The 23469-nt window shown below is 32.6% G+C and overlaps 1 protein-coding gene across 5 annotated transcripts in view; it reads left to right on the forward strand.

Annotated features, from left to right (window-relative positions):
* Nucleotides 1-23469, forward strand: part of LOC106466472 (protein Red-like) — a 68495-nt gene that overhangs the window by 14859 nt on the left and 30167 nt on the right. For all 5 annotated transcript variants that reach the window (XR_002612215.1, XM_022394488.1, XM_022394487.1 and 2 more), the window contains exons 5-12: nt 2445-2514; nt 3885-3982; nt 6648-6762; nt 10000-10067; nt 11083-11123; nt 12030-12193; nt 12823-12980; nt 19582-19726. Coding sequence is in view for 4 of the 5 variants with exons in the window: in XM_022394488.1 (XP_022250196.1) it covers nt 2445-2514; nt 3885-3982; nt 6648-6762; nt 10000-10067; nt 11083-11123; nt 12030-12193; nt 12823-12980; nt 19582-19726 (859 nt within the window). In the remaining variant the exon portion in view is untranslated. The remainder of the gene's footprint in view (nt 1-2444; nt 2515-3884; nt 3983-6647; nt 6763-9999; nt 10068-11082; nt 11124-12029; nt 12194-12822; nt 12981-19581; nt 19727-23469) is intronic.

Raw genomic sequence — 23469 nt, forward strand, 5'->3', positions numbered from 1 at the left:
ATTTTTAAATTAAGAAATTGAGTAATGTATGATACTAAAATTTGAATTATAATCTACAGTTTGATACCAAACTTATTGAAATAAATTTATAAAATAGTAGTTAATAACATTTTGAATGCGAGTCAACAAACGCAGTGACATGGCCTTTCACTTGTGACCCGTCTGGAAAGGGGTAAGAGCTTTATTTCATTTTATACATAGAAACAGTATGTCCACTTCTATCGGTTGCCACTTATGGATATCCATTATACCAGTCCTTCACATTTGAAAAATACAGGAGCATTGTAAACAACCCTACCAAACAGTTCATGGCTGTAGTAGCTGATGCCTCATCTTGATTCTTTGTTTGCAAAATTGGACAACAGATGTTAATTTTAATTTGTATTGTCTGAATTGCACTGTTTTTCTATCAACACACCAGAGTTTTGCTAGATAAATGGAGACGTTCACAGCATGCCAATAACCTATGACAACCTTTGAAGCCTTGTGTCATACAGAAAGTAGTTCATCAAATGCAACTTAGGTCGAAATCAAATTTGCTAAAACTCTTCTTTCTAGTCTGAATTTTTTAATATCCAATTTTGTAATTTAAACTTTAAAACATTGACTTAGTTTCTCTGTTGCAAGTATTTGATATCTATATGCAACAAACTAGTTTGAAAGTGAATTATTACTATGCATGTAACATTACTAGTCTAGGTCAATTACAATTAAAGTATCAGAGTTGTATCAGACAACTGAGTCACACACACTTATTTTTGAGCTTTTCTGTGTGTACAAAAAACAGCTGATTGTATGTGACCATTGCTGTGATAAATAATAACTGAATTCAAAAGTATTTATTTCATGGTAATTATAAAAAGTCAAGTAATGCATCCTGAACAACAGGCATCATGATAGATTTTGATGGGGGCTCTAAGAAATCCTTGAAAAACTCATTTTGTGAGGGCATTCTAGCATCACTGTGGTGGTGCTTGTCAAACATGAAGGGCTGATAATACTAAGTTATCTGCTGATCAAAGAAAACACAAATGTTTTTGGATATACAAGACTGTTTAGTTTAAGAGTTATTATTTAGTTTTTTTTGTGACTTAATATTTGATGATTATATAGTTTTCATAAGAAGAGTGTTGATTGTTAATTATTTTAAAAGCAATAGTTACGACAAATTTCATTACTTAACTCAGTAAGAGTCATATGTTGTGTATGCAGTTTAATTGTTATGCTAGGCTTTCATAATATTATTGATGTTATCATACTCAAACCTTCTAAATTTTTCTTATGTGTAATATTGTTGATGTCATCATACTCAAACCTTCTAAGTTTTTCTTATGTGTAATATTGTTGCTACTAGAGCACTAGATATTTCTAGATTTTTCTGTCACATGTTATAAATACGTGCAGATACAGAAGTAAGTCAATAAAAAGTTAAGTTAGTGAACATGAAGTTAGACTATGTGATTGTTAGTTTAGCTGTAATGGGCAATATTTAAAGTGAGTTTCAGAGTTTAACAGAGATAAGGAGAATAGTTTGTCTTGTCAGAGGGTGTTCTAAAGTAATTGAAGTGTGGACTTTTACGAAAAGGTGACAATTATTTAAAGTTTGGATACAACCGTGGTAACCAACAGGGTAACAGAGAATTTATCACAGATTCTATTGTGAGAAAGAGAGATAGAGAAGAAACACTTGTCTTGTCAATTGGATTCTAAAATAACTGAACCAGCCTGTGTGGACTTTTGACAAGAAAAGAGAATTATTTAGAGTTTTAGATACAACTGTGATATCCTATAGTGTAAAGAATTTTTGTACATCCGTTTGACTCGTTTTGAATATATTATTCTAACCCTTACTCTGTGGCTGGGACAAATTTTTCCCATTGTCATTCAAAATGGCCATGCATGATGTATGATAGTAAAATTACTTGGAAAGTAATTTTTGGCATCCCACCTAATGTTGATATATAGTTTCCCTAAATGTTTTCCACTCAGCCCTTCAGTAAACAACAAGATGCCTCAGTGGAATGTACAGCAACTGCGTGCCGACTGTACCCATGTTGCTAAATTGATGAGAAGTAACCATAATTACTATGTAAATATGCTTGATGCACTTGATTCAAATAGCTTAGAAGAAAGTGAAAGTGAGTCGAGTTGGGTTCAAACTCGTGATGATGAAGAGGCAACGGGACAAGAGGATACTAGCTGTCCATCTAGTGATGATAGTCAAGATGAAGAACCTGGACCCAGCAGAGGAAGACGTAAACAGTGTGAGTGGGTGGGAGCTCTGGGAAATACACTTCCTAGCTACAGTGTATGGGTTAAAACTAATGAATTGTGTGCTGTCCATTTATTGTTGACATTTATCAACAACAAGTCACAGACACCTACTGTAAATAACTTGGCCCCATAAAACCAACAAATGTAATGATTATTTTTCTGATGTTCAGATACTATGCTGACCTTAAGAAGCAGGAAGAAGACAAACTTGCTGAACTTTCTAGAAAATACAGAGATCGAGTAAGTAAATTGAATTTGTTCATTTTGTATGGTTTACAATAATCCTTCTAAATTAGATTTTCTTTTAATTGATTGCACTGGGAACTATAACTACATTATATTAACATAAAATCAACTATTCTGGCTGTTTGTGTGTTTGTTATTTCAGTAAAGTATAGGAACTTCCAACTTAGCTTTATTTGGTAATAAGTTATGACTATAACAGCGAATCATCCTGAACTTTATATTAAATCTGTAAATATAATAGTGGAAATAGTGCAGTCTATAATGTGGATCATCATGTGCTGTATATTTATAAATCTGTAAATATAATAGTGGAAATAGTGCAGTCTATAATGTGGATCATCATGTGCTGTATATTTATAAATCTGTAATATAATAGTGGAAATAGTGCAGTCTATAATGTGGATCATCATGTGCTGTATATTTATAAATCTGTAAATATAATAGTGGAAATAGTGCAGTCTATAATGTGGATCATCATGTACTGTATATTTATAGATCTGTAAATATAATAGTGGAAATAGTGCAGTCTAGAATGTGGATCATCATGTGCTGTATATTTATAAATCTGTAGATACAGTAGTGGGTATACAGGGGTTTGAAATATGGTCCATCTTGAACATGATATTTATAAATCTGTAGTTTAATAGTGCATGTACAATTTAAAATGTGGTTCATCATGAAATGTATATTTATAAATCTGTAAATATAACAGTGAAGTAGTACAGTCTAAAATGTGGATCGTCATGAACTGTATATTTATAAGTCTGAAAATATAATAGTGGAAATTGTGCAGTCTGAAATGTGGATCATCATGTACTGTATATTTATAAATCCAGATACAGTAGTGGGCCTACAGGAGTTTCAAATATGGTCCATCTTGAACACGATATTTATAACTCTGTAGTTTAATATTGCATGTACAGTTTAAAATGTGGTCCATCCTATTCTGTATATTTATAAATGTATAGTTTAATAGTGGAAATAGTCTGTACTTTAACAGTGGATATAAAGTAGTGCAATAGATTAATACTTTATTTTAGTTTTTGGTGTTGTTTTAACACCTGTTCGTCACAGTCTAGTAGACTAATAGTTGATTTAGTTTTTTTTCTTGTGGGACTTATATCCTGCCTATTGTTATTATCAGTTTTTCTGCTTGACTTGCATTAAAACTGTTTTACTCTTTTGGGGCATTATTTATTTCAAAGGACAGTGTGGTCAGTGTTTGTTGGTATACCATTCATGTTTATTCAATTATCATTTCTTTTATGTAAAAATTCTGAACTCGACTATGAAATAGTTACACCATTTACTTGTAGCGTGGAGAAACAATATATTTTTTTAAAATCTCTATCTGTTTTACTTAGGCAAAGGAAAGAAGAGAAGGAAATGCCGAAGACTACCAGAGTGAAGATCCTATATCATCAACTGCAGGATATAGAGCTGTAGCTCCTGATGTCAAATCGTGAGTTTTAGATAAAATTACGTTATATATGTTTGTGTGTACAGACATGAACACTCACTTGTCTGTTATACTATGTATACAGACTTGAATACCCACTTGTCTGTTATACCATGTATACAGACATTAACACCTATTTATCTGTTATACTGTGTATACAGGCATCAACACCCACTTCTGTTACATTATATATACAGACATCAACACCCACTTCTCTGTTATACATTGTATACAGGCATTAACACCCACTTCTCTGTTATACATTGTATACAGGCATCAACACCCACTTCTCTGTTATGCATTGTATACAGGCTTCAACACCCACTTCTTTGTTACATGAAGTATATAGACATCAACACCCACTTCTTTATTATACCACATACAGAAATATAACATGAGCTTCTGTGCTGTACTATGTATATAGACATCAACACCCCTTCTCTGCTATACCAGATATACAAATATAACACCCACTTCTCTGTTATATAAACTATACAGACATCAACACTCACTTCTCTGTTATACCCTGTCTACAGGCACCAACACCCACTTCTTTATTATATCACATACAGAAATATAACACCAACTTCTGTGCTATACCATGTATATAAACATCAACACACCTTCTCTGCTATACCAGATATACAAATATAACACCAACTTTTGTGCTGTACTATGTATGTAGACATCAACACACACCTTCTCTGCTATACCAGATATACAAATGTAACACCTACTTCTCTGCTATACCATGTATACAGACAGCAACACCCACTTCCCTGTTATACCATGTGTACAGACATCAGCACCCACTTCTCATCTGTACAGTCATCAACACTCACATGTGTGTTATACACTGTATACAGATATTAATGCTCACTTGTCTGTTATGTTTGTTTTTGCATAACATTTATCTCCTGAATTGGTTTAGTCAACCAGGATAACTGTTCAGACTTCATTATGTTCATGTCTCTTTTGTGTTGACTTGTGTATGCAATACCTACTGTTATATATGTCTGCTCTATCCACAAATCTTCATGTGCTTATCTGTGTACCATGTATTCTTAATCCATGATTATATATTGTCTGGAATTTTACAAATTTTATTCACATACATTTGTGGACAGACACACACTTACATTGACATTGTGGTTGGCTATGAGCAGCAAGTTACTTATGCACATGATTTGTGCAGGTGAGTAATTATTCTTGTATATTTGTGTGTGTATGGTATAACAGCATATATATATATTGTTGAAATAGGCAACTGTTCATAACTATAGTTTTATACATGCCATTTTTATTACTGAGTATTGGTGATCAATTAGCACCCACAGATATTTTGTTACTTTCCAAAATGCATTAATTTTCCTTGAAAAATAAACATTATCAGTCTCTGAGATGTTTACTGAGATGAAGATTGTCTATATGGGGTCTGTCAATTTGACCGACCTCGTAACCACCATAAAAAATTAGGAAATAAGTATAGATTATGCTTTTTTCATTTTAGAACGACTACAAATTATAACAGGAAAACACAGATGTTTATTCTAAATAGCTTAAATGTCTTAACATTATACATTTATATATATATATTTATTATTTTTATTATATTGACTTCCAGTCGTGCCTGACTAAAAATACAGAAATTACAATGACACAACACATGTGCACTCATGTTACTGTATCCAAGAATATAAAATTTGCCTTTACAAAGTGACCTGTGTTGGCTGTGTTTTATTGGACTAGTATTTTGTAAAATATAGTCTGTTCTTAAACTTATCTTTCTTAAAACATAGAATAGTAAATTATGAAGTAAAGCAATTAAATATCTCTTATAGCTACGACCTTTGTACTCAGTTGCTGCTTTATGTAGGTTGCTAAACCTTTTAAATTTTCACACCTGGAGGATATGAAACAAAATAATTTTTTTTAGGTTTTATATATACAGTTGAATAACCAAAAGAATCATAAATTGTCATATCAATATCATAGAATTCCACTATAATTTATCAAGCTTAGTAACTAAACTGTATTTTGGTATAAAAAATATGAAATTCCGAGCAGACTAAAGACATAATCTTCCTCCTTGGAATCTACTTTTGAATGAATGAGATCACATCCTAACGCTTGAAAGTGGCTCAGAAAGCCACTAAGGGAACATTCTCAGTTTTCGATTGATTAGTCACATGTCATGTACAAAAGTAAGTGTATATATAAGGGACTATTTCCAAAAATAGAAAGAGGTGAGTGGGGTCTTGATTTAGTACATGAGCAAATAGAAAAGATACGAGGTTCTTATTTTATATTCTATCTTGTTAATATTGGTAATTTAAGTTCCTAATTCGTACAAAACTATAGACTTTGTATTTTGTCATCACAAACAAATAAATTAAGAAGTTGAATAATCTATAATACTAAAATTTGATTATAATCTACAGTTTGATACCAAACTTAGTGACATAAATTCATGAAATAGTATTCAATAAAATCTAGAATGCACAAACACAATGACATGGCCTTTGACACATGACCCATAGTGATAAGGTTAAAGGGTTGTGTAGAATGGCTGAATGATAATGTAAATGTACACAACTCTTTGCTGTTACTGCTATGGTTTGCATAATACATTTCCATGTGTATTTAAGTCTTAATTATTTTCTTTTAGAGGTATGGATGCTGCTGAACGTCGTCGCCAGATGATTCAGGAGTCCAAATTCTTGGGTGGTGATATGGAACATACACATTTGGTGAAAGGTCTTGACTATGCTTTGCTGCAGAAGGTTAGTAGAATATAATAGGTCTAGGTTAAACTTTGTTACAGAAAGTTAGTAGGAAGTATATATCTTGTTTAAACTTTGTTACAGAAGGTTAGTAGGAAGTATATATCTTGTTTAAACTTTGTTATAGAAGGTTAGTAGAAAGTATATATTTTGTTTAAACTTTGTTATAGAAGGTTAGTAAAAAGTATATATTTTGTTTAAACTTTGTTATAGAAGGTTAGTAGGGTATATAGGTCTAGGTTCAATTTTGTTTCAGAAGGTTAGTAGGGTATATAGGTCCAGGTTAAGCTTTGTTACAGAAGGTTAGTAGGGTATATAGGTCCGGGTTAAACTTTGTTGCAGAAAGTTAGTAGGGTGTATAGGTTTGGGTTAAACTTTGTTACAGAAGGTTAGTAGGGTGTATAGGTCTGGGTTAAACTTTGTTACAGAAGGTAAGTAGGGTATATATAGGTCTAGGTTAAACATTGTTACAGAAGGTGAATAGGGTGTATAGACTGATTAAACCGTGGGGTCAGCAGCGTGAACTTTGTACGTTTTCTGTAAACTATCTCACCCCTGTTGGGAGTCATTCTCGTTCAGCGCAGGCGCATTTGAACATTACTGTAGATATGATAGTAAGAAAGCTTTTCGGTATTTGAATATCATTTATTTGAACTTTCAAACAAGTTTATTTCAACATATGTTTGTGTATATTGTTTCACTATAGAGACAAAACTAATTGCCACTACTAGTGAATGTATGTAACAGTTTATAGTACAGGTGGTTTCAATAAACATCGCCTGAGCCTGAGCCTGACCCCTTGTTACTTGATACATCCTGTTAGAAGAGATTACCAAATGATGCAGACACCATAAATTACAAAGAAAATTACACAAAGAAAATTACTTTACAGCACTTAAAAGATTAGTCTTGGTCACATTCCTCTCATTATAGGCAAGATTTATGTTGGAATTCGAAACTTTAGCTCTTCAGTGTATTGAGACCCCAACTGTGAGAATGTCATAACTTCCCTGTATTATTGAGATGAATGTATTTAGCCTGTTTCACAACCAACATATGGGTTTTATTGTTGTCACATGTACACTGAGTTTGAACCATTTGCAAGATATCAGAATAAACTATATATATATATATGTTAGACTGTTTTCGTTCTAACGCAATAACAACAGAAGTGTAGGTCTTACTACAAAGCAAAGATTGTAAGAAGGAAAAATACAAAATTCTTATGTGGTACTAGTACTAGTAGTATTATGTACAAATCACACAAGTTTACCATTCTAAATACTGAATCATATTATTATTATTATGAACTAAATATAAAATTATGCTAAATTATTGAACTTAAAACTACAAATTTAAATTCAAAAGAATATAAAAAATCACAAACTCTTTCAGTTCAAAGTCCTAATTCTAATTCATGTAAAGACCTTGCACTCGCCACTCGATAGCTCTTAACCCTAACAATCGTGGATCAACTTCTTTCCTAAAAATATTTCTATTTTGAGTTAATTTTTCAATATAATGATTAATGTAAATAGATATACGATACAGCATGACTTAAGCTACTATACAGAAATAATAAAAGTTACGTACATCCCATGCAGTTTTTTCCAGAAGCAATTTTTCTAACGCTTATAGAAAAGCACTATTGGCCAGTACTAAATACAACCTCTACATAAAATGGCAGTTACTATAATAAGCACCACCCACATTCATATTGTAAATTCCAGAGGACAACGTTTCATCACGTGCTTTCCTTATCATCCTATGATTTGTCTAATGTGAGATACAGCAATTGGAATAATTGGTACTGAAATTAACACCTTCGACTAGGATTGGCTAAAAGTTTTACAACCGAGGTTTAACACGCCCAGCCGCAGTTTTATAAAGAAAACAGACTAGAAAAAAGTTTAGATACCAATCATAGATGGCAGGACCAGTGCTGAAGTAGAAGGAAATATCTTAAAAAATTTTTGGAAAAAAATTTTCTTAGAAAGCACTTATTTACAATCTAAAACGTATTTTAGGAATTTTTTCATTAAATTCCTCTTTAAACTACATTAAATAATACAATTTTGTACATATAATTGAATTTTATGCTACTATTTACAAAAATAAAATCTGAAAAGATAATTTCTCTATAATTTTTTTCAATTCAGAAATGTGATTTTGCCCTCACGATAAGACAAAATGGCCACGGCAGGTAACGGGTTAAACTTTGTTACAGAAGGTTAGTTGGGGGTATTTGTCTAGGTGAAACTTTGTTAGAGATGGTGAGTTGAGTGATACATCTAGTTTAATCTTTGTTAGAGAAGGTTAGTAGGGCATATAGGTGTAGGTTATACTTTATTAGAGAAGGTTAGTATGGTTCATAGGTCTAGGTTAAACTTTGTTACAAAAGGTTTGTAAGGTATATAGGTCTAGGTTAAAGTTTGTTATGGAATGTTAGTATAATTCATAGGTCTAGGTTAAACTTTGTTACAGAAGGTTAGTAGGGTATATATATAGTTTAAAGTCTGATGCAGAAGATTAGTAAAGTTGTATAGGTTTTGGTTAAGTTTTACTGCAGAAAGTTTGATTTATTATATATTTATTGTTATCATATTTAATTATATTGACAAATTTGGTGCATAATGCTAGATCTTTAATATAAAAAGGTTAGGTTTCTTTATGTTGGTGTTGGTTATATTTTCTTTCCTAATGTTATGTTTTTATACAAAGAATTTGATTTTTTTTGTCTCAGGACATTAGGTTTTTGTATTTGGAGCTTGATTATATTTTATTGGAAAAGGTTAGGTTTTTAGGTACACATCTTCATTATCTTTTGTTGGAGTAGATTATGTTTCTATATATTGATCTTGATTATGTTTTTTTGGAGTATATTAGGTTTGTGTATGTTGGTCTTGATGTTGTGCTCTTTGTGTTGTCATTTAGTTGTAAAGAAGTTTATTGTGTGAAAGTGATTGTTTGAATAAAATGTGTAATGTGAAAACTCTTTATGAAAATAACTTTTGGTAGCGTTTTTCTATTTAATTTGCTGAAAAGGTTTTTTTATTCTAATTTATTTTTAATTTTACATGAAGCTTCCTTTATAAGGAAGTTGAGAAAAAAGATTTTAGTTTTTGGAACTGAGGAAATTAGTAGCAAAAATTACATTTAATTTAATATTACCATTAATGTAAGCTTTCTTGTGACATTGTATAGTATTGGTATTTACCTTTGTTTTTGTGTCAATAGGTGAGAAGTGAAATCACCAGCAAAGAGAAGGAAGAGGAAGAAATGGAAAAAGTTATCATGAAAACAACGTATGGTTTAAGTTTTGTATAATTGTGTGTATATGAAATGTAAAGTTGTCACTTGTCACTTTGAAGTCATATGTTCACTTTATCTCTAGTTAGCCTTCTCTCATAATCAATAAAACAACAGAAGTATAAAAAAATACTTTTTTCCAACATATAGGTTTCAAATTTCATTTGCACAACCCCTAGGACCACCATAGTGAACATGAAAAGTTCTTTTTAATTTAAGTTAAATGATTATATATATATTTCTTTCACTTTCTCTATGATAGTACTAACTGTAGCTACTGTCATTAGCTTATACTATATAATCTGTGGTACATTACAATAAAATGTTTAAAATTAAGACATAAATGTACCTACTTTTTAATATTTTGTGAAGTAATCTTAAAACATCTTTTTTTTTGCTTGTCTTTACATTTTCACTTATAAGTTAAATGTAAGTCAAGAACTATTCAAATTAGAAGTACACAAATTTAACATTTCTGAATTTGTGGAGCATAAGACAATAAAACAAAACTTTAAAATTTAATTCCTTTGAAATAAAGGAATTAAAAGTTAGGTAATATAAAACTTTGAACTATAATGTACATTTTAATGCTGATTTCATTGACAAACATTGATCATAAAATAGCTTAATTAAATTGTTAATGTAACTAAGTAAAATCTTGTGACATGCTCAGAAAAGGGTCACCAAAAGAAAGGAGTTAATGAATGAGTTTGTGTTCTTCTATTTTACAAATGGAATAATTTATTGAAGTTGATTGTATTGTGCTTGTGTGAACTGGTATATCTGTATGTCTAATGTATTTCAGGGTCTGATAGATATTTAAGTATTCCCATGGGTAAGTCTCGAACATATAACTAAAGGTGTTTGTGTGAAGTGGCATATTTGCAGGTCTAATGTGTTTCAGAGTCCTGTAAGCATTCTCATGAGTAAGTCTAGAACATACAATTATAGGTCTAGGCTTTTCTTTTTACAGTGAATGATGAAAGTCATTACATAAAAGTTTACTTTCAGAATAAAGGACGAAGAAGATATGCAGTTCAAGACCAGAATGGGTGAGTTGCATTTTCTATTTTGGTATGCACTGAATATAATCTTATACAATGTTTTATTAGTACCCTTTCCAAGTCTGGTTCATGATGGCTTTGCAGATCTCTTGTTCCACCATATTTCTGTATTTCTCTATCCCATCAAGGTTACTGGGTACATTTTTTCATCTTAAGCCACTTTATATTTCCATACATGAACTTTCTGTATTCCTTTTGAGCCACTTTACTTTAGGCTTCCATTACTGAGTTTGGTGCTATAGTTTTGTATCTATTATACCAAAGTTCCTAAGTAATCTTTTACTATCACAACTTTACCCTTCTATATATTTGCTCATTTCCTTTATTTCTTTTCTTGTGGAGCTCTTTTATTCATGCTTCTTCCTCTGATCTCTTCTAATGATATAAAGCAATCTTAATTCTCCTTATATCTTAATTTTTGCTTGTATGGGTTTCTTTTACACTTTTTTAAGTAACCTTTATTTCCTATTGCCTAATCTTACTTGGGTTGTAGATATAAACATGTTACAATAGTTTATATTACATTTAATTGTTGTTTTATGCTCCCATGTCTTCTTAATGTCTTTCTCATTCTTTATTTGTCTCTGAAAGCATCTTAGTCTAATCAATAAAATTTTTGTTCTTCCCATGGAAGCCTAGATTTCTCTTTAGTTTAATAGGGTAACCTTGTTTTTTTAATTTCTAGACTTGATTTTTTTGCCTTCTTCTCACTTCTTTCTGTTTTCCTTGACATTATATGTCCTGTATCACAGCTCTTAATTTTGCTTTACTGTCTTTAGATGTTTTTGTTTCAAGAACTTAATTTTTTCATTGTTTATTTTTGTCAGCCTCCCCCATCCAATCTTTGTTTATTTGCTAACTTAATAAATCTAGTAATTAATGTTTTCTCTACAGGGAGAAACTTGTATCGTCTCTTGTTTCGTGGATATCAAGTTGAAAAGAATGATCTCTTCCTTCCGGGACGTATGGCATACGTTATTGACTTGGAAGATGAATACGCAGAGAGTGATATTCCTACCACTCGACTTCGTAGCAAGGCTGACTGCCCAATCATTGAGGTATGTGTACTAAGAAATTCAGAAAATATTCATTGTTAGAATCTCAAACTGCCTGCTGAATAATTCATAAGAATAAAAACTACTTATTTTTCAATTCCTATATAAATATAATTCCAATGTGATAAGTAGTTGACAGTTAAAATCACCATACATATAAAATTTGTGAAATTGCATAGCTAATTTAGCAACTAAACTTATAACTTCTTTTATGTCAACATTTCTTTACTACTTATGAAATCAGAAATATCAGCTTGTTTAAGTATTGTGTAAAATACATTAATTTTGGAAACTTTTGTAACTTTTCTTACATTTCTATAAACTAGATACATATACAAGTATAGTCTTGTTGTGTATTAGAACTATACAAATTGTATGTAAAATGTTATAAAGATATCACACTAACTGATTAGACTATCAGTCTAAGTGTGAAAAAAGCTAGAAAGATATTCTACTAACTCATTAGACCACTTATCAAGTGTGAAAAATGTTTGCAGGATATTCTACTAATTCATTACACCACTGAACTAAGTGTGAAAAATGTTAGGAAGATACTCTACTAACTCATTAGACTACTGATCTAAGTACTAGGATGACTATAGAGTACAATACTACCATCTTATTTTTATCAGACCCAGACTACACTTACCACTAATGATATAGTGATCAACAAACTGACTCAGATTCTTTCATACCTCCGGCAAGGACCTCATCACAGGAAAGGGAAAAAGAAGGAAAAAATTAAGCTACGAGATGATGAGAAAGCTCATGGAAAGATGGGTGACGAGAGGTAACTGTTTTTGATTTTTAATTTTATGAACATATTATGATTTACATATTATTTATTCAACAAAATTAGTAATTAAAATAAAGACTTGTCAAAGCTACATTACCAGATCACCATGAGGCTTAAAGATAGTGATTTAGTACCTGGGATGTTTTAGTGAATTTGTGATAAGAAATGTTTGTTTTTTTTGTACATATGGTGGCATAATTAAACATCACAATAAATATTGATACAGCATTTTAGTTTTCAATAAATAATGAAATATCATAAATGATATTTATATTTACTACTTGTACAAACACATTTATTAGACTTCAGATGATTGACGACTAGTCGATAACCACATACGTAGGCAAGTAGGCTCTCGTTTGCAGAGTCAGCTCACACGTTTATGTGCTCAAAATTTCTCTGAGCTATACCTAATTCTAAAGTTAACAGAAATGGTTACATGTGCTTGTGCTTGAAAAATCTTCATTCTTTTCCTCAGTATTGTCTCAAACAGATGTTTTTAAAATTATTAAAGTTTAACTAGTTTCTTTGATTACTAAAGAAAAAGAGCAAAACATTTTTTCTCCTTACCCATTGTGAATTTTCAAATAAATGTAACTTCTAATTTGTCCTATGCTAGTGACAATGTTACTAACACTTGAACCTGTTGCTTCTGGAGGTTTGTTGTCTGTGGATGACCTGAAAACCATTGTTCCATGAATTGTGTGTTCCCTCATACATACTTGAACTTGAACTCTTATCCATTCAGCTGATCTTCCTTCTTGTCAGTTTGAACATAACCAGAATGACAACGATATTGATGAGGGTTTTCTCTAGGTACTGCTTACCCATGGAGGAAAATCCTCACCCTTCTAATCTCTTCCTTGACATAGTTTTGCTGATATGTTCTTTTCTTTCAATTTTTCATGTTCTTTACTACATGAAACCTAAATTTAAGAGTACTTTATCTTCTCTCCATCATCTGTTATTATGGTCCATGCAGACATGTTTCTTGAGCAACTATGCACTTGTACTCGCATGCCTTGTTCTCCTCTCCTACTTGATTCTTGTCCTGGCTTATTGCCTTTCTTCATTTCCATTATTTGATTCCCATTCATTCGTTGGAATCTGTCTTACCTGCTTGGAGGGAGTGTGATCCTTTAGCTTCTATTTCATGTTCTAGTGCCCAATTTTCTGGCCTTCGTCTTTCTTACTGCCTTCCTACACCTTATGTCTGAGGCAATTCATTGTACTCTGGAGGGGTTTGTCTAAAGAGATTTATTCTCTTTTCACCAGATTAGCTTGTACTACTAATTCTGCTTTATTCGTCCTTACTTATTTCTTCTGCGATTGGTACTTGTTGGGTTGGGATGCTCTCCTAACTAATGTTCATCTCCCTCACTCTTCTATGTAATCTTTGTTGGACCCACTTTTATTGCCTTCTTCAGTAGTGCTTCTGATTCTGGAGACCCGTGCTGAGGGAGTCATCGTTGTTAACTTCTATGGTTTCTCGTCATTCTCAACTTCACCGTTCTGTTCCTGTTCCTAGATATTCTCAATCTATGTCTCCCCTTCCCATTCATGCTTTTTGACCTCCTCCTTCTCATTCTCTCACTTCATAATGTCAAATCACTTGTCTCATTGGTGACTATCCTGTCAGGTATGGCCCAGTGGGTGATTGTCTGTCTCACTTTGCCAGCCTTTGGTCTCCATTTTTTGGTGGATTGATGGGTTCTTCAGGTTCTTACCCACAGCCAATTTCTTCACTCTTCCTCCCATCTCCCCCTTTTCTGTTTCCTTACTGCTTCACTTTGATCCAATTTATCTACAGTGTTTCCTAGATGAAATCTCTAATCTCTTGGCCCAGAATGTCACTGAGAAAGTATTTACCCCTACTCAGGTTTATTACTCTTCTCTCTTTCTCTTTTAGTGGGCTCTGACAAGACTGGAGACTGGTGTCCAGTTATCAACCTGCCATTTTTTATGGGTTTCTAGTTCTCAGTGGAGGGTTTCTTTTCTCTCTGGTAGCCTTTTTCACCCTGTGAGTGACCAAGATTGATGTGTCAAATGCTTTTTTACACATTTAAATTGCCTCGTTCTCCAGACATTTTTCTGTTTGACCATTGAAATCGAGTCTTCCAGTTCTGTGCTTTTCCTTTTGACTTTGCATCTCCACCTTATGTCTTCATTCGAGTCATGGGAGCATTTGCCCACCATATTCATGGATTGTGGCTTAGGTTCCATCATTATATAAACGATTGACTTCTCCTTGTCCCATCTTGGGAGGACTCCTCTCACACCTCCATTCTTCTTCAAGAGGCTGTTAGTCAATAATTCCAAACCATTTCTCACACTTAGCATTTATTACATCTGAGCATTTTCTTCACCTCTCATCTCGGTCTGGCTCAGTCTTCATGTGAGCAATGTAACCAAAGTTTACCATTCTCATTTACACTCTATACTCGGGGTTCTTTACCAGAACAACTCATATCTTTAGGCTGCACAAGCATAAGACTGCTCTAGTGGACACTGTGAGATCAGTGGAACCTTTCTCAGGCTCTGTTGTCTTTGGTAGTGTGCTTCCTCTCACCTCATCTCAAGCAATTATCGTGGTGGCATTTCCATACCAATACCATGGTGGGCATCTCCTTGCTACTCCCCTGACTGTTGTCTACATCTTTTCACAGATGTTTCTCTGTTGGACTTGGGCGAGTCTCTGAATGATAACATGACTTTGGGCATTGGGCTCCAGAGGAGCATTTACTACACATCAACGTAATGAAACATTTGAAGTTCATCAGGCATCTCCACATTTCCTTCCTATTCTTGTGGATTGGTCAGTCATGATCCACTTCAACAATTTCTTGGTCATTTGTTGTAGCAGTTGTCAGTAGAGCCCCTGTTCCAAGACTCTTTGCTTCTATGCTTTGGATCTGTTTTTCGGGGTCATTTCTATAGGGTACATCTCATAGCTTGTTATATGCTGGACACTTTATATATGGTGGCTGATCACCTCTCTTGGTTGACCAGATTCTACTCACAGAGGGGTCTCTCCACCCTCAGTTTTTTGTTAGGTTTACTCACAGTTGGGCAAACCTCCCATTGGTGCCTTCACCACGCCTTTACGTGCTCTCATATTTGCTCCGTTTGCCTCGTTCTTTATACCATCTTTCTCTGAAGACATAATTCTTTCTTCTCGTCCTGTGGTCGCTGTCATTTTGGTGCATATGCCATTGATGTTTCCTGCACTCTCTTCATAGTACTTATTTACTCCTCTACTCTGACCTGAATGGGTCTTCTATTCATCTCTAGATATTGATGTTTGCACGCCTTTTCACATTTTGGTACATCAAATTCATTATCTGTCTCACTCTCTTGCCTCTCAATTTTGCCAACCTTTGGACAAGATCTTCAGGCTGGCATGGGGTGAACATACACACATCTCCTGCAGGATTTTGACTCCCTCCAGATGCTTTTCTTCAATACACACTGTCTTTGAGAAGTATAAGTATATTTTCTTTTTAATCATCCTCTTCACTCTTTTTTTTGATCCTGCCAGGTGGTTGATGTTGTCTTCCAGGGTATGCTTATTTCTTAAAATTTGCATTAAGTCGGAGGTAACGGAAAGTGCTCAACCCATCTCTACCATTGTCCACTGTTGAGATGGAGTGTTCCCCAAGACCACAAAATTACTCAATTCTCTGATTCAGACCATTCTATTCTATCAAGGTAAAAGCTGGCATGTAAGAAGTGACTGCCTACTTCTTTGGTTCATGCTTGTCAGCTTTTAAATATAGGGTTTTCTAGTCACCCATCACTATTTTTAGTAAAACACCTTTCCATCAGGTATCTGTTGGGAATTCGGGCACTTCTCCAGTTCTCCCCAATGTGAAGTCCCCCCCCCCCTGTAAACCTATCGGCATGGGGACCTTTTACTGCGCATGACACAAGGTTTTAGTGTCTTACATTCAAAATTTTATTAAACTACTTCTTGTTTATGTTATACCAATTAGAATAGTATAAAATCTTAGCTAATAATTCGTATTTTAATAGTATACAAGTTTTAAGTTTTTAATTCAAAAAGGAAATATATAAAAAAATCCTGAATTTCCACTAGTGTAACATACATAACAAATTTTGTCTTAGCACATCATCATCCCTATTTTATCCATCACCCCTCTAAAATGTAAGAATTTAAATGTAAAATGCTATCTATAAAATCGTTATTACTTAAACAGACCATAATTTTTATGGCCTTCAATTTTGTTTTGTTACAGAGCTATCAAAGAGAAAATCAGAACCATCCTGCCACACCAACCTGTCACATCTTCCCTTTCACAGTTGGTTGACAGTTCTACTTTATGTTTCATTATATATTATTTATAACCAATAGAAAGTCAAGGTTTTCATATATCAAATGGCGTTTTGTATAACATTGTGTTTTGAACAGTCGTCAATGCCACTCGGAGTAGCAATTTCGTTCCCATGGGAAAGTTAATGACTAGCTTAGATGAATTTGTAACAGCTTTTGTCGCATAGTTAGAAAGCCAGGAAAACTTTTAGAAGTAAATGAATTTGTCTACTTTTCGCATGTTATTAGACTATATTCTTTGGTGTATTATTTAAGTAACTAAAAATTAAGTCCTTTACCATAATCGCTAAAAAAATCAGGCTTAACTTTACTCGACAATCGAGGGCAAGAAAAAACTAAAATTGGATAAGTACTTTATTTCTTGTTTTTCATATTCATTCTTTATTTATTACTATAAAAGTAACTAAAATTGAAAGTATGGATCTTTTTAAGTTATTTAAGACAAGAATAGGTAAAATAAGTAATAATAATATAATTAAAAGTTTTCACATGCGAGCAGCTTGTTAGGAATGTAATTCGATGGTGTAACATGAGCTGCACATTCCCAGAGTGATTTACAACTTATAATGGCACAGATAGCAGTTAAACACAGTTCAATTTGAAATATAAAGGGCAATAAAACAATAAAATTTAATCATAAATAGATGTATGATGTTACGAACTTAGAGCTACTCAGGATAAACAAATGTAGTTTAAAGTTACAATCTGAAATCATACTAGAAAGAAAAGAAGGTTAATTTAGGTTTATTTCGTTTTTTGTTTTTTTTGTGGTTACGAGGTCAGTCGAATTAACAGATCCAGTTTTGAGATTAGGGTAGAGAAAATAACAGATAAGCTATAAGGATTTAGTGAAAAAAAATGCATGAAATACATTTAGGAAGTTTTAGGGATTACACAAAGGAAATTTGAGATTTTTGAGATGATGAAAAGTATTTTTAATTTTAACATGAAAATTACTTTGCACATGGACTATTCAAAACAAATACTCAGTATATTCATGGACAAAACTATTTTATTTTAGTAAAAGTACTTCACTAAGAAATATGACTTTTTGTATATGAAAGACTTGTAATATTAACTGAAAGACTGCCAAATTTTGTGAAGATATACACAATATATAGAGAGTTATAAGTATTAAATTTATGTCAACTTTAAATGAGTACAGAAGGTCATGTAACTCGGTCAAATCGACCGACCCCATGTTGGAAGAGTTAAATAGAGCATGGGAGACTTTTAACACTTACCATTTTCTAGTTGCTGGGATGGGGAACCTTGGAGAGTTCCTCATTGATTGCGTATAGCACAATACAGTTGGAGTACGGTGGTGACTGTACTGTCTGTGTAGTGTGGTTCATTCCTCAAAGAGATAATATGCCCTCTTCCTGCAGCAGAATGGGTTTGTCACCCCTGTCTTTATCTGTCCAGTTGAGATGAGGTGACACATACATACATATTAGGGTCTGATTGCACCCTAATCACACTGCACTTCTTTGCTTGCCTACCACTTGTGTATGGGTGCTTGGTTGGTCAAGCTAAAATTCTTCTCATCCCTACAACACTTGGGGTTCTTTTGCCTTTCATTTCGTGCATACAGTAAATCCTGGTCGAGATGAAATGCAACCTCCAACAGGTGTGCCCTATGGATTCCCTGCCATCAGGTTTCACACTTTATGGGCTTTACCTCCAGGTGCTTTCTGAAGTGAGCTCATTTAGGTTTCATGTTTGCACCAGATCCTCCACAATCTTCATATGGGATTCCAGCTATTCTGTGTGTCGAGGTGAGGTATCATCTAGGATGTTAACACTTTCCTTACCTGAGAATGTATTTCTTATAGATACTCGCCTCCGCATGCCTTCCCACCCGTACTCCTTACTTCCAGCGCACTGTATTTTTGCCTCATCTAAAAATAAAGTACTTCAAGAGCAAGTGCTTAGCGGGAGCTACTGTGCAAGGTAGGTTGTGTTGCACTCCTGTGGTGGAGGGATATTGTCACAAGATGAAGCCATCATTTACTAGTGCTACTTACATTAAACATATGTTTTTTAGGTGGGAGTTAGCTCAAGGCTAGTGTCATGCAAAGCACAAAGGAAAATGCATGAGGAAACAAGCTATTCTGTGTGAAGAGGTGATTATCTATCACAAATACATTTTCAGGAAAGGAAAACATTAACTTATAGTAACTTATTTGAAGAATGGATGTGATTAAATCATACTTGTTTTTATTATTTTTCATCCATTTGTAGTATATATGGAGACATTGGGGACTACATGCCAACCTTGGACAGAAAAGAAAAAGACAAATACTCCAGTAGAGAGAGAAACAGAGATAAGACAACAGAGAAGGACAAGGAGAGGAAACGAACATACTTTGAAAAACCTAACGTAGAGGTAAATGAACATATTCTTTTCAAAAACCAAGCATAAATTTTATGATAAGATCTTGTCTGTTTTTTAACCCTTTTGTGGGCTCATTCAATTTGCAGAAATCGAGTGGATAATTTCACTTGTACAATAATATATGCTGTAACTTTGAGATTTCTTAATGTCTCTTCTCAACAACTGGTAAAATTTTGTTAAACATCATAATTATCTTGTACACAAAGAATGACATTATTATAATTAAGTGTTTTACTAAAATATGGTATTTTTATATTTAGTTACTTGCATTCAAACTATTAAATTGCGTACAAGGTGATTTTCATTTTAAGTATAAAAATACTTTTCTTCATCTTATAATTTTCATATTTAATTTGCATGATATCTAGAACTTCCTAAAACAATATCAATAGTTTTTTAAGGTAAATATTTATTTTATTCTTCATTTTCTCCACCATATCATTAACTTTAGCTATTATCATCAGCATACAATGTAATGAAATAATAGAAATAGTTAATTTTTAATGTTTCATTTTCCTTTGTTGTCCTTTACTAGTTATTGTTCATCTCGACACAAGTCAGTGGTGTTCTCAAAGCATATTACAGTTTCTTTGGGAGACATGTGCAACCCTTTGGCAAAATTTTTATGCACCACATAAAATTGTAAGCCTTGAGAACAGATGCAAAGTATGATGTATATTTAAACCTTGCAATTATGCATTTTAAAAGATAACTAATACATAATTAACTAAAATATAATAGTTAGATCTAAATACAATTTAAACTGTGTCTCTAACTATAACATATTTAGGTAAGAAACAACCTTTCAGTTATGCATTTTAAAAGATAACTAATACATAATTAACTAAAATATAATAGTTAAATCTAAATACAATTTAAACTGTGTCTCTAACTATAACATATTTAGGTAAGAAACAACCATAAGTGCTATAGTCGATCAAGCAGCCAACAACACTACCATCAGTTACGGGCAACCCACGACAACAACTGCTCAACAATTTCAAAATAACCTTTGTTAGATTATAGTGTAAAATGAACTCTTTCTATTGACTATACACATGTGTATTTAATTTCTACATGTAGGCTATAGAGCTCAAGTAAATCTGTTGAGGTGGGCATGACAACTGTCAGGGGTTGAAAAAATTTATTACTTGTTTCAACTGCATTTATTCAGAGAACTTTGAAATGAATGATTCAACATGTTATGTAAGCATCTTATTGTTAAGACATACCTCTACTCAACTACATTGTATTATTGAAGATACAGAGAGCCAAAGTAGAGAATTTTCATAGCTCATTGGTCATGTGACAATGCATCTGAAGTTCAAAGTAGTTTTTAAAGGTTTATTTTGAAATAAAGGATTTAAAACTTGTATAAAAATAAAACTTCGAATCATACCTTACATTATAATATTAATTTCAATCACATACATTGATAGTGAAGGTCCTTAATTAAATTTTGAATGTGACACAGTGACTTATGCAAAAAAGTGTTTAAAGGGGTTCCTTTTGTAAAAGGGTTATCTCTTTCAGCATGGGTCATGTCCCAGGGACCAACCTCGTAACCATTTTGTACTTGTTATAGTCTCCATGTTATAACTTTTAAATGAGTAAGCGTATCTTCACGAACTTTTGCATATTATCAGTAAACATTGAGGCTTTTGTACAGAAAATATCATATTTTTTATTAATTTTTAAGATTTCCTAAGTAATGTTTTTCTCATGCCTTTTTTTCTTTTCGAATGTTGATTATCCAACATGTAAAGTAATTTTGATTTTAAGATTAAAATAATTTCATGCATCAGAAAATTTTCAAATTTCACATGCAAATCTTTATAACCTCCTGATAATATTTTATCTGTTATTTTCACTACTGTACAGGTTGGGTTAATTTGACCGACCTCGTAATCACCATAAAAAATTAGGAAGGAAATATAAATTATGCTTTTTTCTTTCTAGAATGTCTACAAATTATGACACAAAAACACAAATTTTCAGTCTAAATAGCTTAAATTTCATAACATTATAAATCTTTATATATATTTATTATTTTTATTATATTGACCTATCAGCCATGCCTGGCTAACATTATAGAAGTTGCAATGATGCAGAGCACATGCACTCATGTTACCATATCCAAGAATATAAAACTGGCCTTTACAAAGTGACTTGTCTTGGCTGTGTTTTGGTGGACTAGTATTTTGTAAAATACGGTCACATTTCAGTTATAACACATTAAATATCTATATACATTATTACTATTTACAAATAAGTTCTTAAAACATAGAGAAGTAAATAAAGAAGTATAGCAAATAATTATCTCTTCTAATTACGAACTTTGTACTCATTTGCTGCTTGCCATAGGCTGCTAAGCCTTATCAAATTTTGCACATGGAGAATGTGAAATGAAATAACTTTTTTTTTCGGTTTTATATATACATTTTGAAATAACAAAAAATCATAAATTGCTATATCAATACCACAGAATTCCACTATAATTTATCAAGCTCAATAACTAAGCTGTGTTTGGGTCTAAAAAATATTAAATTTTGAGCTCACTAAAGTATTACCTTACCACTTGGAATCTAGCATGAAAAGAAAGAGTTTGCCACCTAAATACTTTGCAGAGACTGAGAAAACCACTAAGGGGATATTCTGAGCTTTTTATGTATTATACACACATCATTGGGTGAAGTAGGTGTGCATAAACAGGTATTTTCAAAAACTGAAGAGGTGGACAGGGCCACCTTGGTTAATTCAATAAATATGTTAACATATCATAAAATAAAAAAGATAGGAGTTCTTATTTTACATTCTAGCTTGTAAGTATCAGTAATTTGAGTATCTAATTTGTAAGAAACTATAGACTTTGTAATTGGATTTCACAAACATCTAATTTGAATCAATGCTACATGCAACATACCATGTGACACAGAAAAATTGATATTTGGGATTTTTTTTAATATTTAGTTTTAAATTAACAAATTAATTAATGTATAATACTAGAATTTTAATTTTAATCTACAATTTGATACCAAACTTATTGACATACAATCATAAAATTGTGGTACAATAAAATTTTGAATGCGAATCAACAAATGCTATCACATGACCTTTGACCCATGACCCATGTTGCTAGGGTTAATAAGGAAAAACGTTACACAGCAGCTGTTTTATTTATGATAAACCCAAAGGAACTTTTATAACAGTGCATATTTTAGATGATGTTGTCTCAATTTTGTCTTTAATTCTTGTAAGATGTGTGTTTATGAAAGAATTTTCTCAGTGCAAAGATATGTTGCAGTTTGTTGCAATTATTTCATAACATAGTTTTTGTGAACTAGCTTTTATAAAGTTGCTGACAGTTTTGCTGCATTTATTATGTTACTTTATTGAATTAAAGGAAGGACTATAAATGAATAAAATATTCAAATGATCAAGAAGTTTTTAAACTACGTACTTAGCAAACATTGCCGTAAGTGTGTACTTTAGGATTGCTGTAAGTGTGTACTTAAGAAACCTTGCTGTAAGTGTGTACTTAACAAACATTGCTGTAAGTGTGTACTTAAGACACGATGCTGTAAATGTGTACTCAAGAAATGTTGCTGTAAGTGTGTACTTAAGAAACATTGCTGTAAGTGTGTACTTAAGAAACATTGCTGTAAGTGTGTACTTAAGAAACATTGCTGTAAGTGTGTACTTAAGAAACATTGCTGTAAGTGTGTACTTAAGAA

This window comes from Limulus polyphemus, unplaced genomic scaffold (assembly GCF_000517525.1).
Source record: "Limulus polyphemus unplaced genomic scaffold, Limulus_polyphemus-2.1.2 Scaffold2270, whole genome shotgun sequence".
Taxonomy (NCBI): Eukaryota; Metazoa; Arthropoda; class Merostomata; order Xiphosura; family Limulidae; genus Limulus; species Limulus polyphemus.